Source organism: Carassius auratus, chromosome 4, assembly GCF_003368295.1.
Source record: "Carassius auratus strain Wakin chromosome 4, ASM336829v1, whole genome shotgun sequence".
Taxonomy (NCBI): Eukaryota; Metazoa; Chordata; class Actinopteri; order Cypriniformes; family Cyprinidae; genus Carassius; species Carassius auratus.
Window position 1 is genome coordinate 22,843,547 of NC_039246.1, and position 19,874 is coordinate 22,863,420.

General features: G+C 37.8%; 1 protein-coding gene across 1 annotated transcript in view; it reads right to left on the minus strand.

Moving 5' to 3' along the window:
* LOC113062885 (staphylococcal nuclease domain-containing protein 1-like) overlaps nucleotides 1-19,874 on the minus strand; it is a 150,717-nt gene that overhangs the window by 102,560 nt on the left and 28,283 nt on the right. The window contains exons 11-15 of the mRNA XM_026232948.1: nucleotides 19,573-19,674; nucleotides 12,949-13,055; nucleotides 10,734-10,844; nucleotides 9,707-9,779; nucleotides 6,062-6,203 (exon numbers count right to left, since the gene is read on the minus strand). Coding sequence (XP_026088733.1) covers nucleotides 6,062-6,203; nucleotides 9,707-9,779; nucleotides 10,734-10,844; nucleotides 12,949-13,055; nucleotides 19,573-19,674 — 535 coding nt within the window. The remainder of the gene's footprint in view (nucleotides 1-6,061; nucleotides 6,204-9,706; nucleotides 9,780-10,733; nucleotides 10,845-12,948; nucleotides 13,056-19,572; nucleotides 19,675-19,874) is intronic.

A 19,874-nucleotide genomic window follows, 5' to 3' on the forward strand; every position in this document is an offset into this window, starting at 1 on the left:
TGGCATTGTCTGACCTTTCAACCATTGAAGGCAGAGGGTCCTGTTGATTGGACTACTACATTCTGTGGTCTAATTTAGTACTGAGCTCATTCATGCAACAATCATGTGGAAAATTTAAACACAGACACAAACCCCACCTCCCATGTAATTGACAAAAAATCCTCAAAGTTGGGAAATCTCACATCCCGGGGATCATTTTCTAATATAAACTAAAATATTGAAATTTGGTATTTATTAAATGAGACGTAGTTTATTTTTCCTTAATTCATGTTTTGGGTCATGGATAATATAACTATGATAATCTAAACTTGACAAATTGTGAGAAAGGCATAACTCAATATAATTTTTTACCGTATAAAAGTCTGTGTATATTTATATGTATATATACACACACCAACTTATGCCCAAAAATGGATTTGTAAACTTGACTAGCACTTGGATATTCCATATAAAATGCAATTTATGCCAAAGGAATGCCATTGAACACTGCATTATTTGAGTTTTGAGAAGTTGTGGAAATGAGACTGTCATTGGAATAGATTTAAGATTACATACCTCGATTGTAAATAATTTTAATGTTGAATATAGTGAGCAGACAAAAAAAAAAAAAAAAGTGAAAAAGCAAAAAGAGCTTTATGAGATTTTAATTTCTAAAAGGTTCACATGGTCAAAATTGCAAAAAGTTTAAGGGATAGTTCAATCAGATATGAAAATTTGATTTTTATCTGCTCTTCCCCCCGGGCATCCAAGATGTAGATGACTTTATGCAGGTGAACTATCCCAACAAGGTGAACTTATGGCATCTACTAGCAGTTGACTAGCCAAACCTGGACCCATTGGATACATACAGAAATAAGACTTCAACAGGCAACCATAAAATCATAAAAATAGAGTGCAGAGAAAGGCCTGCAGGTAATCAAACACAGTCTACACTGGTGAGTTTATGGTGCACTGCCCTGTATGTCATAAAGTCAATAACCTCTTGAACTGCTAAAGCTCTTTCATATGTGCTGTAGCACATTTCACAGCCCCTGGTGCTGTCAGTCCTTTCCTTTTCCTGACAGAAAAATGGCTTCCACAAATACTTAAACAAGACTAGAAACATCAGAAAGAGCTGTGTCAGGAGACCAGATCCCAAAGTACCTACGACGGTGAAAAATGGGGCTCATTTTCAACACAAACCAAAAACTATCAGCTGAATCTGACTCAAACCCTCAAACAAACAGCTGCACGAAACATCCCAGCCTACATGATCAAATCGCACATAATCAAGAAAGAGAGATGAGGCAAACAGGAGAAAAGGCATCTGAAAAATGAACCATTTCAGAAAATAAGAAAAAGTGGAGTGATAAGGCAAGGCTTCCTGTTGGAAATATCTCATATAAAGAAACCGAAGGGGGAAAAAATAATTACAAAAGGAACAAATGGAGGAAGGAAAACACAAAAGACACACTCAGGAACAAATGACCAAATTAATTGAAATATCTCCAATGACGATATGCACAATTAAGCACGGTGGGGGGTGGAGGGTGTTTGTTCTCAGTTGGGGAAAGGAGAGACAAATAAATGGAAGGATGCAGGAATGCTGAAATAGATGGGCGTCCCTCTTCTCGGTTTTCAGGGTGAATAATTAGACCGGATGGTGAGAGGACAGAAATAAACTCCTCAGAAATAACACAAATCAGTCAGTGGCTTGTTCTGAGTGATACGGAGGTCGGGATTGGAAGGTCACTGATGTCTGTCAGGATGAAATTGAGCAACCATAAGAAAGTGACAGTCTCTTTATGTAGCCTAATGAAGCTTGAATGCTTGTGCACGCCATATACAGTTCCCATGTTGTACAAAACTCAAGAAAATGGGCAAAATGCAAGAAAATGGCAAGAATTGGATCTTAAAATAAATTGTCCACTTTACCCTATTTTCATTTTGTTCATTATAATGCTTTTGGTGTTAACATGTTAATACTTACTAAGCTCTCATCCCACTTTTTTAAAGCATATTTTTTAATCTTTTAAGGTAAAATTGATAAACTTTTATTCAGCAAAGACAAATTAAACTGATCAAAAGTGGCGATAAAGATGTTTTGGTTTTTTTACACAAATTTATAATTCAAATTAATTATATTTTTGGAATATTCTAGTTAAATCATCCTACAAAAAAAAAAAAAAAAGTATCAACAGTGATAATAAATGTTACTAAACAAGTATATTAGAATTAGTGATAGACCGATATTAAATTTAATTAAAATTAAATTATTTTAATAAATATTTAAGAAATTTGAAATTTTACATAAATACTTTGCTTCCCTTTGGTCCTGTTAACAAACATTGGTTTTCACGAGACTCATCAGCACATGCGCAACACTTACCACATGTAATTTCCCGGAACTGCTTCCGTTATATATCAGTACACACAAGCTAGATTAAAGTCATTATTACATTTTGAACATGGATTTTTTCTTACAAAAACGCATGGATTCGCAACAGAATGCCTTTGTTCACCCCCGGAGCAATGTGAGACTTTTTTCTTATGGATGCGCTTTTTATTAAACTTCTCATAAACCAATGCAGTGCAACCCCCGCTGAGTGGCATCAAACAGCTTGAAAGAACAAATTAATTTTTTTAAATAACTCATGACTGGATTCGTATGAAAGAAGAAAGTCATATAGACCTAGGATGACTAATAAGGATGAGTAATTTATGGGCTAATTTTAATTTTTGGGTGAACTAACCCTTTGAAGCATTCAACTAACACGGATCGACCGTCACACAGAGAACACGAGATCATGTTGGATAAAAATAGACGCTTCACAACTCACAGCTGGATTCGATTAAGTTTGCAAGGTTGGTGAAATTAAATGTTCATTAGCCATTCAAAGTTTAAATTATATAAATGCGGATTTGCTAAACGCTGACAGCAAAAAGTATTATAATGTTTGCCTTTCTATTACTAATAATATAAAAGCAATTGTTATAATATTTTTTGTATACATTAATTCCTTTAACCATTCTGATTATTCGACAGACTTCTATCCATATTAGACAGAACTGTTAATGACGACAGCGAACAAGAATATGAGCTGTACGCTCAGGCACTGCCTTTCTCAGCATCCCAAACACAGGTATTTGAAAAAAGCCAAATATCGGACGACCTCTAATTAGAATGATTTCTAAAAGTAAAAATGTCCTATCACATAAAAAAAGCTTTACATTTTAATTTAAAATTGAATTTGAAAATAGTAATTTTTATTTGTAATAATGTTTCATATTATTACAGTTTTTACTGTATTTCTGATCAAGTAAATGCAGCCTTGACTACTCACAAAAAGTGCAAACTTTTGAACGGTAGTGTGAATGCTAAAAATGAACATAAATTTTTTAAACCGTAACTGGTAACTAAAATAAAAATATATATCAGGGTTTCCCACACATTGATTTATTTGTGATGGGCCGCCACAATATCAAAACTGACTGCCACAAATAGATTTTCCAAATGGCTTTGACTTGCACTTGAACGGCAAATTTCAAAATCAAAAACAGTTGCGGGTGTTTTTTTATCATTGTATTTCAGAAGGAAATTTTCGATTTCACTTTCATTTAATCTTGCATGTAATGCTTGATAAGGCATCGTCTGTGAGCTCAGTCAGCGCTGCTTTGCAGCCCTTACCGGAGAAACCCGATCTCTCCCGCTATTAAAGCGCCTCCTGCTGGCAGAAAATGAATTTGCATACATGTATAAATGGGGGCGGGGGCGTGTGCGCTACAAATAGAGAGTAAGGCTGTGGGAAACACTATTTATAAAAATGTCAAAGAGAGAAGCATTTGGCAACACAAATGTTTAAAAACCCACAAATGAGCTAGCGAGAATGGCAATTGGCTACATGCAGAGCAATGATTAAAGGTCAATGGTTACAGATGCTCCACCAACTTCCCTGATGTGCAGCAGTGATATCTGTACCTGCTCAGATTCTTTCACACAAGCACGTCCACATATATGTTCCACACAGAGAGGATGAGGAAACTCAAGGAGAAGAACAGATGCCGAGTAGCAGGACCTCACAGCCAGCAAATGTGACGCTTCACCTTCCATCATATTGAGTCCTTCAGATCCCTATCTTGCCTTCGAGAGGTCAGAAGCATAGACAAAAACACCTGCACAAAGATCAGCTTTCCAGACCTCCCAGAAAACACCAGCCTCCGTAGGTCAGAGTGGAAGGACAGAAGCTATTCGGTCTCAAATCTCCACTAGCAGAGCATCTTTGAGGAGAAGAAAACCCTTCCACAAAAAGTATCTCACAGATAAACATCTATGAATTATTAAATGAATAGTTCTTACAAAAATGAAAATTCTGTCATCACTTACTCACCACCAGCCTGGTAATACCAAACTCTGCTACTTCGCTTTGCTTCGTAGACAGAGTCTTGAAGGGCATAATTGACAAGCGTTTTGTCTGAAGTTTAAAATAATTGGTTACCCGTAAGCCAATCACATAACGTTTAGTTATGACGCGTTATTTGCCGGCTCACACTTCCACTGTTAACACAAGTATGGTGCGAACACAAAACCAAACGAAATATCGGCATGAACATGGCAGTTCACAATCAAAATATCGCCTTGATGGACTTTGGCCATCCTAGCTTCTCGCTAACGATCATTTACGGTTGATAAATATAACTTTTCCTAAAACCTCTCAGGACTCGTTAGTAGGGCCACAACTTCACCTCCATTCAAAATGTGAAACAAACACTCCTTGTTCAGGCTATAGTTAGCAAATGCCGGGAATATTCTCCACAATAGAGCGAATAGCATCCCATGTCTCCATATCAGTTGTCTTTTTCGATTTCCCTAACCTAAAGTACGATCTTAAATTCTGCGCTTGGTGTCTACATCAGACACTAAGTGAACGGCCTGGTGATGTTTAACTTTACATATTGATAAAACGATGTTTAAATCCATTCAATTTTAATATTTGGCCACAGTCAAAAACGTTTATATTGAAATCGCAATATGCAATACATGGCATCCTTAGACATAGGTTGATTTATTCTCCTGTGTTGACAATTGTCTATGAATGATTTATGCCTCAAATCCAATGAGATAATGCAGTGTTTTTCCAGATGAACGTTAATTCACATTCACAGCATATAAGAGTTTAGCCCCTTCCACACATACAGTCTTCACTGGTAAATTACTGGCAAGTTACCATTAATAGATCATGTGTGAACAAGACCTTTTCAAAAATCCTGGTAAATATGTTCTGGCATAATATGGTTCTTATGGAGATGGCATGACTAGCTGTTTACAAAGCTCCACTGCTTGATAATTTGCTTTTCTATGTAAATATGCTATGTAAATTCTCGTTTTTAATAGGAGCAAAACATTCTGATTGGCTAGTAGTGTTAGTTTGGTTAAGAGTGAAAGCTGCTCCTCTCATACCACTTTTAGGCAAACTCTTGGACTCCAAAGTGATAGATTTTATTTTAAATGTAGGTTTTTTTTTTTTTTCTGCAGCCAAACGCTGCACGCCAGAAGTCCAGCATGGTGCTGGAGAACTTTAAGCCTTGTCACCATCTTGTCTTTCAATACCTCTATGGGTTTTTTCATCAGTGGAACACAAAGGGAGTTTAAAATTCTAGAAGTTTTAATTATTTTTTTGATGATTATGGTCGTTAGGTGAGATTTCAAGGCAAGATTTTTAGTGAATAGCTTTTCAGTCTTTCAACTGCTTTTGAAGTAATAAAGTGAGTCATACGAAGCACTTTTATGATGCTTTTTGGAGCTTCACAGCCCCTGGTCACCAACCACTTCCATTGTATGCATGAAAGCAGCTTGAACATTCAGCTAATCTTTGCCTTTGTTGTATAACAGAGGGGGGGGGAAAAAACACCTAACAGACTGTGAATTTTTGTTTTAGGTGAACTGCTCCTTGAAATATTAGAGCATTGAACAAAATAGAGTGTGTTAGACTGGTGGTGCAACCGCGGTCAGCTGCCACATTGTGGTCGTTATGTGGTCACAGATGGTGGCATAGTTGACAGGCCGAGGCCGACTGACACTTACCAGCGAGCAGGAAGGTGATGAGACATGTTTCTTTGGGCATGTAGAGCTTGAGTCTGGAGCCACTGAACACGTACTCCACCACAGCCTCCGAGCGGCCCGCTCTCTGCAGGAATGGCAAGAACTGTTTCGCCTTCTGTGTCTCCTGTGCAAGAATAGAGAGGAAGGAAGAAACAAGTCAGTAAAAACATCAGGGGTGTTTAAACAACATTTGAAATAAAAGATTAGGGCAGTTCTATCATGACATCTCTGAAAATTTAGCATGGTAATGAATTAGTTCACATTTGTTCGCATACAGTGCTTGTTCGCTTTCCACGTTAACAGTTCTGTCAAATATGGATAGAAGTCGGTCTAATAATCCAACAGAACTGTTAAACAAGGGGATTAAAATGTACACAAAAACAGTACGATTGCTTTTATATTATTAGTAATAGAAAGGCAAACATTATAATACTCTCATTTGCCGTCAGCATTCAGCAAACAAATCATTTATATAATTTAGACAAATCATTGAATGGCTAATCAATATTTAATTCACAAGCCTAGCAAACTTAGTTGAATCCAGTTGTGAGATCTGTGCATGTGTATCCTGCATGATTTTATTTGCAAATTTAATGATATAAACATTAAATTCATGATTTCAAATTATGCTGTGCTTAATGCATTTGCCCACTGTCATATTCATGTAATTTACACAGTGTGCTGTATGTAAAATGAGTGTTACCTCGGCTTTATTTGAAAAAATATGATTCCCAATGCCCACAAACTTCCCATAATATGGACTGTTTACTTCCGTTATAATTATATTTGTTTTAATTACTTGTAAAAATACTTTGTCATCTAAAGTGTTTATTTTTAAATGATTTCTAATTTCTTAAATACTAATTAAAATAAATACAATTATATTAGCTTTATATTGGCCACCATTCACTCCAAGATATTTGCATTGGCTGTCACAAAACCAATATCGGTCGACCACAATAATGGATATGACAATGTTAATGTATTTATTCTTGGGGGAATACTAGATCTGTTACGCTACTGCTAAGCAAAGAATAAGTACAAGAACTTGCTACTGCCAACAGATACACCGATACGGTGCTGTGAGTTCTTTTAAGACATACTGCCGCTGTAAAAAAAAAAAAGCAAAAAATCTGTAGCAGATTTATACAGGTGGAGCTGGGGAAGGATTTCAGAGGAAATCTAAAAGCGCACTGCAAAATGCTCTAGTGAATGCTAACCAGCCATTTGTATGTAAAGCGGTCAAGCTTGTCCCATGTAGTATGGGCCATTTTAAAGAATTTTTTTACAAAATTTAAATGTATTGATTTTTTGCGATACAAAAATAGTTATGCAATAAAAATTAATTAATGCAACATAGGCTCTATTAATACAATTGCACTAAAACAGTATCTTTATTTTATTTATTGCATTATTTTTTTTGCACCCGTGCCTTCAGTGGTTACCTTGGCTGGTTTACAGGCTAAGTAGAAGATAACAGTTTGTTACACTAGCCACATTTCCACTGTCGGGCCAAAAGCAGGCATGCTAGTGCGTGCAAGGGGCAGTCTGTTTCCACCGTTACTTTCGGGGCTTGATCGTGCCTCTTTGGTGCTTCCTCAGGGCCAATGGCCTGGGTTTTTTGGCCAAACAAAAACCTTGGGCCAAAGCAGGACCGCTGGGGCTAGAGAAGTGGTTATGAATTAAGGCGGAATTTCTCAACGTCTGGAGAGCATCAGCGTCACTGCTCATTTCAGAAAGTTAACAGCTACAACACCAGAATTAAATCTTTTTAGTTCAAAACTAACTTTCAGACAGCAAGTGTTTTTGAAATGGCTTGATCCAATGTGGATAATGATCACCAATACAAGGCAGAAATATTTATAAGTGATGCAAAAGACTATGAATGCTAGGCATTAACGTTACCATAGTAAACATGGTCAATACGACCGCTTGAAGAAATCAGATGTCGGCGTCTTTTTCGCCATTAAAAATAGTGTATTTAGCAACGTGTTATCTATCATGAATCTTGTCTCGAGAGTTAAGCTCCGTGCATTTAAAAAAATATACATATTAATTGTTTTTGTTTAGGAGCTTTTATAAAAATATAGAAATTATTTTCAAAATGTGATGCATATACTGTGACTAAAAATAAACACAAACAGACTCGACTAGTAGTCGAAGTAGGTAGGCCATGTTCATACCGCTTTATTTCTGTGTGACTAATTTTCAATCCTGATAAATTAATTATGATCAACGCATCACTTATTATCGTAAAACATTGATGCTTTTGGATTTAAATCTTTAAAGCATGCAAACAAACGGTTGCTTTTTATCATGATTGTTTTGTGATCGTGCTAGTTCCAGTAACTTATTTCTTATTAGTTTTCTGATAATTTCCCTTTGTTGGTGAAATGATAGAGGTTGCATGACGTTGTTCCAGAGAGGCATGTAAAGGGCAGGTTTTAGTGAAGCGCAGCGGAGCTTCTTGCCGACGGTGGTAAAGCAGCTACTATGAGATATTATGGGAGTAGGGCAGCTCTATTTCAAGAGTGTCCTGACCAAGGGTGTAGTTTTAGAAGTGAGACTGGCCATATTTCTGATTGACAGGTGTGTAACAGAGACACTTCAGATTTCACTTTAAATATAACTGCTTCCTGTGACCCAGCACACCTGGGCAACCCATCACAGCAGGAACTACAGCCACGACCCACACAAAGAAAAAAGACCGCAAAAGAAAAAGTAAGAGAGAAAAGAAAACAAACACATCCAAAGATAAATGGTCCTTTCAAACCAACAACATAGTCCCAGTCCAAATGACATTACTCTGACTGTCAGTCATATAACGAGGGAATCTTGTTTCTGGATGAGAAATGAGAATGTTAGTGTTGGAGAGTGACACACTCTTTTCTTTCTCTCTAAATGCCTCCCACACAAACTTGGGAATAAATAACATCCTGAAAAAGTTCGCAGACAGCTGCCATATACTTCATTATACCTAAGGAGCTCATTCATAAACGCAGAGATGAGACCGAGAGGAAGGAGAGAGTTGAGGAGAGGGGAACAGGAAGTCAGCGGCTATTAAACGTCAGTTGCTTCACACACCAAGTAACAAGCCTGTCACCCAGCAAATGACATTTACAAGCCAAGTAAAATTTAATCGTCATTTGGTAAGGCACCCAAACAGATTCATCTAAAAACAAATTAATAGCTACGAGCATGATGACTTTATGGGCAGAAAGACTATATTTAGAGAGGCGTTCATTAATTTAATGGTCAGGGCCGTAATGCAGCAATAAATCAGTTGTCGGAGGACGAAGATTTAACATCAACGAATTTGAGAGAGGATTCTGGGATACAAAAGACATTAAACATTGAGAACATACTGTCAGAGGTCATGCGAAGTCCCAGAGAAATTCTATTGGGCACTTTCACACTGATATTGGAGTTCGATTCGTGATTTTGAAATCAGATTGATTAAATGTACTCTTATTCGCAATTGAAAACAAAAGCAGCCAAACATTGTATAATTTACAGCTTTAGCAGAGAATATCTTTCCTAAGTAAATAAAATAGCCGTAGCGACTGAAATACATCTCTATGATTCAGACTCAAATAGCAACTGAAGCAAATAAAAGCAAAAGCTTACCCCTGAAATGTCTGCCACCCTGTGAATGGGCACTTCTTTCTTGCTGTGAAGTCCTTTACCGTTCTTGATCGCCCTGCAATGATTCAAGCACTGTGTTACAATTTAAATATTTAGAACGGGCCCCCAGAACACAAAACCTTTTCTCCCCCAGCCTGAGAAACCAACCCCTTAACAAACCCACCCATTCATTCATCCCTGCCACAAGAGAGCCAACAAATCACATTTATAGGCCAGCAGCTCTCATCCATTTCACATGGGAATGTATACCGTGTCTTTTGTGTGTGTCGACTGCTCGATCAGTGTAATAGTGGTTGCTGAGTGGTGATGCCTGCACATTACAGTAGATACAGGAGGAATGACTGATGCGTCTTTGGCCTCTTTAAGGCAGGTGTATCTGTGGCTATAGCCTCCCTGGTGTCCAATCAAACGTGGTGAAAAATAGAGGAAGGGAGAGAGAGCTCGTCCTGAGGTTGATTTCTCAGAGGATGTAGGGTAACGACCAGCAATCTCTGCTAAAAATAAATTTGAGGCCCGCAAACCTCCCATCTCTGCCGGCTCCACAGGGAAGCATTACCCAGAGAGCGAAGGACGAGAAAATATAGGAGATGTGTGTGAATGCATGTGCGCTTTCGAGAGCAACACCAAGAGTGAAGAATAGAAAAGGAAAAGAAAGAGCAGCAGATAAGCAGCAGCAAGTCTCTTTCTCTCTAGAGTCGTCCCATCTATCGCAGACCAAGAGATCCGAATCACTTTGTGTGCAATAAACCACCCTTGAAATCTCAGTACCACAAATCTATATAATTATATTCTTAGACAAAGAATAAAAGAGCAATGCTTTAGTGCTGGTGCTTGAGGTATAAGCTCCGGGACTGATATTGCCCCCATGAAATGAGAGCTAACCAGACAAGCCATGACTTACTGCACAGAACAAAATGGCTCCATTTCACAGACGGCTTCTCCTACTCAGTGTGTGGGAATATGGCCCACATTCGCTAGCCGGCGGTTTTATTTTAGTGTTTTGACTCACCTTGCCTCTGCCGCCAAGAGCTCGTCGTAATGGGAAGATCTTTGATCGTCGTCCTGACGGTATCTGATCACGGTTGCGAGACCTTTACTGACCAGAGCCTCAGCAATGTTTCTACAAAGAGATTAAAACAGAATCAGATGTTTGTTCCAAGGTGCCTTGCAACACTTTACACACAAACACATTTTAGACATATAAAACTGGAAGTGAGAGAGGGGGCGGGATGGTGAAGGTTAAAATACTCTTTGCTATTTTCACATTAAATTTGGAGATTCCATGTGAAAATATAAGCTTACAAATAATCTCATTGATTAAAGAAATCATTGATTTTAAATTAATCAATTTATGCAACTATTTCAGGATAGTCTATAGACTTCAGTTTGCACATTGTTTGAAGGAGAGCATTGAGTGAGATTGATTAAGGCATAATTTGCCGAACCGAAACATAATTGATCACAACAAGCAAGACTGGTGCCCTGCAAGCCAAGTGGCAAATGCATTTCTCATTGCCATTTTTCAACACAGATATTGCCTTCAGCAAGCAGCTTGCATTCCCCTATTGCAGAGCACAGCAAACAAGAGCAAGAGGCATTCTGTCAAGTTTTCCTAATAAAAACAAAAGGGCAAAAACATGAATAAAAGCAAAGCGCACTGCTGGTATCATAGGAAGAGTGGTAAACAGTTTCTGCAAGTACCCAAAGTGAGCCTCTCTTTAAAATACACAAACAGTCAGAGGCACAAAATACAATATGAAAAGCTGGGGACTTGTGAGGTTAAGCAGTCAAACCAAAAAAAAAATGTACACTGACAAAACAAAACCGAAATTGCAAGCAATGATAACCATACTTCAAATGTCAGTCCTATTTCACCATGTTTCCAAAAATCTAATGTTTACTGAAAAGTAACCTATTGCATCAGCCTGAGAGACTGTCTGTGCTGTCATGAATTTTTACAGATCTACGATCAGCTCAGGCTCTTAAAACATTTATGGCACTATGGGAAATCCTGGAAAGAACTGATTCCGAATCAGCGAAGAGTCAAGATGCAGCAAAGCAGCTGAGCCCTCAGGCGATGTGACCACCTGTTACCCACAATGCTCTAACGCCAAACACTGGGGTATGGTTGGGTAATCACAGCCTGAGGCGCAATACCACCCCAGACTCATGTGCCTGGCCTCACTTACCCTAATAAGGGACAGTGTGCTAGATCACACATCCACATCACAAGGGTGAACAAGAATCATTTGAACTCACAGAGGAGTCATAAAGGGTAATAAAGCATACAGCAGTCCCAATTCTTAGAGTAAGAAGATTGTTAGAAACATTCAGATTTTATTTAAGGTTCCATTTCTTTCTTCGTAACAGGTGTCTTTTTCTGCTGGTTGTCAATTGAGACGACACACATTTGAAGAGCACCAGCTACTGTGTAAAGAATAGACCTAAATTTAAAATCATTATTCAAAATCGGAATGATTTGATCAATTTAATGTTTAAACTCAATGACTATACAGAAGCAATGGTGCATGGATCAATAGAGGGGAAAATGCTGTTCTCACACAATTATCAGCATATGACTTGAAATATATTGCACAAGTTAGATTACGATATAATTATTTTTCTAAGGTCAGAAAAAAAAAAATACTTGCAATGACACATTCAATTGATCAAAATGGACAGAAATTGTTTGTAACATTATAAATTTCTTTATTTCAAATAAATGTTAGTCTTTTGAACTTTCTATTCATCAAAAAATCCAAAAATATAGCACTAGCATATATTGACAGAAACAAAATGTTTGAGCACTTTATCACCATTTTAAAATGATTTCCGAAGGATAATGTGACACTGAAGACTGGAGTGATTCTGCTTTGAAAATTCAGACTGGAAAATTCATCTTTGCAATCACAGAAATAAAATTACATCTATAGATTCAAGATTATAAAGATGTATATAAAATAGTTATTTTAAATTGTTAACTCACAATTTTATTGTTTTACTGTATTTTTAATTAAATGTAGACTTGGTGAGAATAAGTCTATATTAAAGTCTACATGAGAATATGAAAATAATAATAATAATAATAATAATAGAACTCAAAACTTTTAAATTTATAGTATACATGAAACCATTAAGTGTTTTTTCTTTTCATCAGAGAGTCAGAGAAGGTTTAGAAAGAGCCAAAAAGCAGAACTGATTTGGTAACTGGTTAGTTTACTTACATTCCTCCAATGGTCACTGTAGCACAGGTGCGCTCTGGGAAAGCTGGGACGCCACCCGTTTCCATGGCACTGGTGGCAGCTCTGATGTAATCGACCGTGACATTAACCTGCAAAGACACAAAACAAAATGGTTCAATCTCAAGACGAGTTGATGCAGGGCCAAGAAATAAGGCCTATGTACACAGACACACTATAAGCCTGTCAGGGGCTCAGCTATGGAGATAAATTGACCATTGAATCCACACGTGAGGACACAGAGAACTGCACTGTAACCCTGTTTTATGATGTCACATTAAACATGACAGAATTATGCCAAGAAAGAGCAACATATCAAACTCTGAATTTAATATATTTGTACAGGATTGCAAATCAAGCGAAAAGCTGGCTGTAAAGGGGAAAAAAATGGATTACAGGCCTTTCAGGGTGGACAAATTGTGTTAGGGCATCTAGCAAGGGGTTTGGTGTGTGCGTGTGTGTACAAGCATGACTGTGGGCTACTTTCCAAGGTCACCCTGAGTCAGTGTGAATCATGTCAGGCTAGACGATATATTTCCCCAGAGGAAGCCAAACCAAACATGGAAACTGTTTATCATGAAGCGAGAAAGAGGCGGGGACCGGTAACCATTTCACTTGATGGCGACGGAGGTAAGCAGAAGGGAAGAGGATAACTAAAGCTGATTATTTCACGCCAAACTGCTCCAGGTTAAGAAATCAACTCCATTTGTGTCAAACTCTCACCAAGGTCATCGGATCACCCCGAAGGGGGCATCGCATTCAGGATCTTCTTGTTAGCTCGGAGCAAATAAGAAGCCGCGTTGAGATATTCAGAGATAGGAGATTGTGAGCTGGCCAATTTCGTTCAATCAGTTCAGAGCAAACAGAGGGTTGGAAGCTAATCTGAAATAGTAAGCCGGATCTCCCATCTGTCTTGACACGCAGGGGGGAAGATCAGTCATTCATCGGGATGGCACCAATAACAGCCCAAGGACGAAGACTTCACCTGACCGAATGCCACACCCATGGCCTCTGGGAACGGGAGGATTGATTACATCCGGTAACAGAATGGATGAGCATAATGCATTAGTGCACGTGTGTAAAGTTTCTCACAGAAATGAGGCATGTGCCAAAGCACTTACCACCTGTCAAGAGACTGATGAGAGTGAACGGTATGCTCAGGACCAATCAATTTCAGTGTGTATCTCTAAAAGCGGTGTCCTAGTAAACTTGAGAATGCTTATGTAATTCAAGTTAGTCCAGCAATGAACTGATGGCAAGCACACCAAATGGATACAAGACTACTCTTGCAATGCTTTAGCAAACTGGTCAAATCTAAAGCTTAAAGGGAGAGTTCACCCAAAACTGAAAATATTCTTCATTTACTCACCCTCATGTCATTCCAAACCTGTAAGTGTTTCTTTATGTTGAACACAAAAGAAGATATTCTAAAGAATGCTGGTAATCAAACAGTTGATGGTCCCCTACTCTGGAGGGCAATGGGGACCAACAACTGTTTGGTGATTCTAAATTCCTCAAAATATCTTCATTTTATCTAATTTTTGCATTTATTGTTATAGGATAGTGTAGAGGAAACTGGAAGCAAAGTGGGAGTGAGAGAGGGGGCGGGATGGGGAAAGGGTTCTCAAGTCAGGATTCGAACTTGGGACGCCCGTAGCGCAACAGCGCAGTGCCCACAAGGGTTTCGGCACCAAGATATCTTGTGTTCAACATAAGAAAGAAATGTATGCAGGTTTGGAATGACATGAGTGTGAGTAATTGACAAATATTTCATTTTTGGGTGTACTATTTCTTTAACAGTTTAAAGGTGGTACTCCCATTTAGACATGTTTTGCAGTACTGATCCATATGATATAATGGAAATGTAGATTTATGAAAACATGACAAAGAGCATGCAACTGCCTATCAAAATGAAATCTTGAAATAAGACTATTTACAAGGCAAAATAAAGTTCCATGCTTTGAACTAATTCCTAAAGTTGTATGTAAAGTTGTAAATTCCATTTGTCCCTCCGATACATTCTCATCAAAATGAAAATGTAACTCAGTCTAATGGACATAATGGAAGTTCATTAGGTGGGGGAATCCTGTGGACACTCATTTTCTTACCCCAGGAGTTTAGCGTTTCATCAACAAATAAAACACGATTGCATTTTCATCCCCTCCACTTCTACTCTCCAGTTCTCTCTTAGAAAGGCACAGACAGCTCCGCACCATTGGGCAGGAGTAATGAGCTTGGTTGAACGACAACATGCCCTTCTTAAGAAACAAAGCGCAAGCGATTCCCGCTTGTTCAGAAGAGCAAATGTGCTTATGAAGAAAAAGAAAATGAATGAGCGACAGAAAGAAGAGGCCCATTTGGGAAGCAGATGACAGATTAAATGGGCTTTTAGAGTCATGTCTGAATGGAAAGATCTGACTGAAAGGACAACAGCAATGGAGGGTTTCAGAAAAGCCCAGACAGAACCAGTAAGAAGAGAATGCCAAAGACAGAAATGCTGCTAATGGTGAAGCATCCGTCAAAACATAGACAGGTCCACTGAAATGTCTCGGGGAAATGTAGAAAGATTGAGCTGGTGCTTGTACAGCAAGGATGCTTTCACACTTGGTTTGACTGCTTTGTCCAAACCAGAGATGGATTTCACTGCCCGCCCAACTGGCCTTTTTTCACATTGTACATCTGGGTTCAAACAGTGGCATGTGTGAATCATCAACGCGATAACGACTGTGAGTAATTAGATAATTAGTCAGGAAGAGAAGACTCCCTGTTCATGTTTTCAACAGTGTGTATTTATAACCTAAATTTACACAAAATAATGTGCGTTTGTCTGCCACAGATGTATTGCATGAAATGCAATGTGAACTGCACTCCAAACGCAAATGATCTGGAGACAAGCAGGTATAACAGTGTGCATGAGTGGGAGCACACAAAGGCACAAATACACTAGTTTCCATTCATACCAACCGTGAATATTCAGAAGACGTTTAAAAAAAATAAAAAATACTCTGCCATCAATGCCAATTGTGGATAAAATGACTTAGTCCATTCTTAATAATAACAAAAAAGATTATAGCAATAATTTGATAAATATGGTAATTATTTTTAAACTGTCAGATTATTGTTATTGTTTTTTTACAGTTATATTTGTTGTAATAGCATCATTATACAATGCATTTATTAATTTGATCTACTAGTTTATTATTAGTATTATTAGTATTATTGTTGTTGTTGTTGTTTTATGTGAGCTAGTTATTAAATTAACAATACAATTATCATTAAAATACAATTGTTTGTTAATAATAATAATAATAATAATAAACTTCATTTTTATTATACATTATAATTATTGATTTGTTACTGTTATCAAAACAATGCAATTACCACTAACACTACAATTGTTTATTATGATTATTATTATGGTTATTATTATTATTATTATGATTATTATTATTATGATTATGATTATTATTATTATTATTATTATTATTATTATGTAGGGGCGAGGACAATTCCAAATTTGGATCACAAACTGAAGGTCTAGTGTGCAAACATCTTCAGCATACACGTGCATCTCTGATTTGTGCACAGCCAAACCTGCTCTTTGCAAGCTTAAGTCCCAGTGAGATGAGTCTAATGCAGTCAGGGTAGGTGTAGTCATGAAACTCTGTAATACATATTTCATGGATTAAAAGTGAGCTGCTAGTCTCACACGACACTGTAATTCCCTCTAAAGCAGAAGTAGAGGGAAAAGATGAATGAAGTCTGCACAGCTCTACCGCAGCAGCCTCAATGTGCATCAGGGTAACATGTGAAAACTCAGCATATCTTCCATATAAACTAACAAACTAAAACAAAGCAGCACATACCTGCATAAATACAGACATCAAACGCTTGACACTGACGTTCCACTCAGTCTCTGCCTCTTGTTAACACCTCACATACACACACACACAAGAACGCTCACACCCACAGAACAGGAGGCACTTTGAGCGGGGCAGGATTATCCAAACGTGCTCTTTCCTGATAAGTGGATTAATGCAACATTTTCATTTGACTTTTTTTGCTGAGGCAGAGACCCTCTACAGAGGCGCTACTTAGAAAGTTAGCCAAATCTAGCTTTGGATTATGTCACCGGGAAGTTCTGTTTCAATACCGAGGAGGAGGAAATGCACTTCTCCACAGATTTTCCTCCATTAGCCACTGCTAGTGAATGCCACTCATTCTCTCCATCCTTTCAAAAGAAGCAACCCGATCTGAAATGGACGCCACGCTTCAGAGCTGCGGCTCACCGGGGCTTGAGGAGCTTCTCTACCTCCATTCCTTTGATCTTGTCTTGCTGATTGTGCCGCTGAACTCTGATATTGATCACATACTCGCAGAGATACAATGGGAGTTGACCTGCAACCTCTTCTGGGACCTCTTTTTGAAGACTACCGTCATGATAGAGCGACAGAAGATGGATGCAACCTCAAATCCACCAGAATCAGTTCAAGCTCATCTACTAATACTCTGGAAACAAAAGTCAAGTACTACTTACCCTTTGTGACCAGCTGGGATGCAGCCTGTAAAGAACGAATGGCATCTTAAATGCAAAATCAAAAGGTTCTGGGCATGAAAAAGTCCCTTCTGCCCTGATCTGGCAGAAATTAGTCATTAGATTTGTACGGTTTCAGCAACAAAACAATCGGTCTTTAATGATGTCTCTATTTTATAGTTATGAACTTCTATAATTGCCCAGATTTTATTTCTCTTTTAAACAGTTGGAACATTTAAGATTTTTCACAGCAGTTGCCAGGGCAGCAGGAGAGATGCTAAAACATGCCGTGCCTCAGTACAAGGCCTCACACTCACACCATATTGTGTCCTAGCAACAACTTAAGAAATCTGATGACAGGCTGCTAGCTGCATTTAAAAATGTAATCAAAATTAATTTATGTTACTAATGTGTCAAGCCAGCATTCACAATTGCAATGCGTTTCAATGACCACTGCTTTAACTTTTGCATTTGGTCCACATCAATATGGAATATCTGGCTACAAAAACAAAAGAACACTTCCTGCACAGAAATATTTAGATGCTACTTTTGACTCTGAAGATTGAAGATGATTAATACGATGCACTACTAATTTATGTCAGAGCACTTCTGTGACACTTAATGAGCCAAAATTGGATCCTCAAGATGATTGCTGCAGTCTTGCGCTGGATAAATTCCGAATGAATTCAAACATTCCCACACTGTTTGCATTAATATGCAAACAGGCATCTTATCACGCGGAGCGTTGTATAAATCCAACTATCTGTTGACTACCGCTGAGTGCATACACGGGAAATGCAAACTCTGATCTGAGATTAAACTCGTTGCTTTCCATTTCCCGTCTCTAGTGTCAAATATTCGCATGCTTCCAGGTCAGTGAACCAGACAAAAAAGGAGCAGCAATAAAATATTGGTTTCTAAAGCAGCCTCACGTTCATACAAGGATGAGATAAAGCTGCATTAGTAATCCATGCATCTGGTGATCATTTATGAGAAAACGTCTGTGTGTGAGGAAGTGTGCCATCATATTTCTTTGGTGTTAAATCAAATGGGCCTCGAAGTATGGGCTTTTCATTATTCTGCACATAAACAGTGAATTGTTTGGGTGTGAAAAGTCTTGAACAGACAATAAAGCGCAGCTATACAATCCACCCATTATGCTTTAACAATTCCCAATATGACAATTTTCAGAACATCCCACAAGTTTATACCCTGCTGTCCCAATTAAAACTGCAAACAACTTCTGCTGCCAAGTATTTCAATATTTGTTATGAGTGACACAGATGGAAGCACTTCATATTTTACATTTACTCCTGAAATCACCCAAAGTATTTTCAAAATACACATTCATTCATCTGTGCAGAATCCAGTGACTTCATGAACGAACAACTTTTGTTCAAGGTTAAATGTTAAACCATAAATATACTAACATTTGTTTATTCATGTTCATTCCTAACATTCATTTAAAATGTACATGAAAAATATATTTGCATTTTTGTATTGTAAAATTAACTAGTCGAATATTTAATGTAAATCCAAATGATAAAATATAAAATATTTCTCCATGATCTTTCATCAAATTGTCAACTGGAAAATACTTCATCAGCATTAGCCCTTTTTGATTTTAAAAGAGATATTTTTTTTTATTATCCAAGTAATTCTCAATGAAAAGAAATTTCTTTTTTTAATTTTGGGACATTATAAAGATGTAATAACTAATATATTGTTGGGAATAAGTCTAGAAATTCTACTGTATGCCTTCTACAATATGCACATATTTGTGTTAAAATAATCTGAACATTTCTCATGTATAAGCTTTGTGCTGTGAATTTTTTTGTTTTCCTTAGAAAAAAATAAAGAAAAAAGGCATTTGTTCCTCTGTGAATAAAGTCGCTCCGCTCAAGGTCTGTGTGGTCAATGTGTGCAGTGACTCCAAACAGAATACAGAAACACAGAGAAAGAAAAGAACTCTGCATTCATATGAAATGGACAGAAAAACATATGAAAAGAAAACTTTTACAGAAAGACTAACGACAGAAAGTCTGTTTGTGTGAGAATGTCACGAAGTCGCTCACCTTCTTGCCAATGAGCTTCTTTCTCAAGAATTCCCGTGCCTCAAACATGTATGGAATGTCATAGAGTGGACGGAAACGCTTGTCTTTGTCCTTGTTCTTCTCCTACAGAATCAGACAGAAGAGGGGAAAAGAGAAAGAGAGAAAAGTCAATATCACATAACAAATGAAAAATAGCCTTCTGTCCCAAACAGGCACAACATTTAATCACTTCCTCAGAGTCTCATATGACTTCCTTCCAAAATGAGGTTCGAAGCTTCCTGTCTTCCACCCCCTCACCTCTCTTTTCAATTTTACCATTCTCT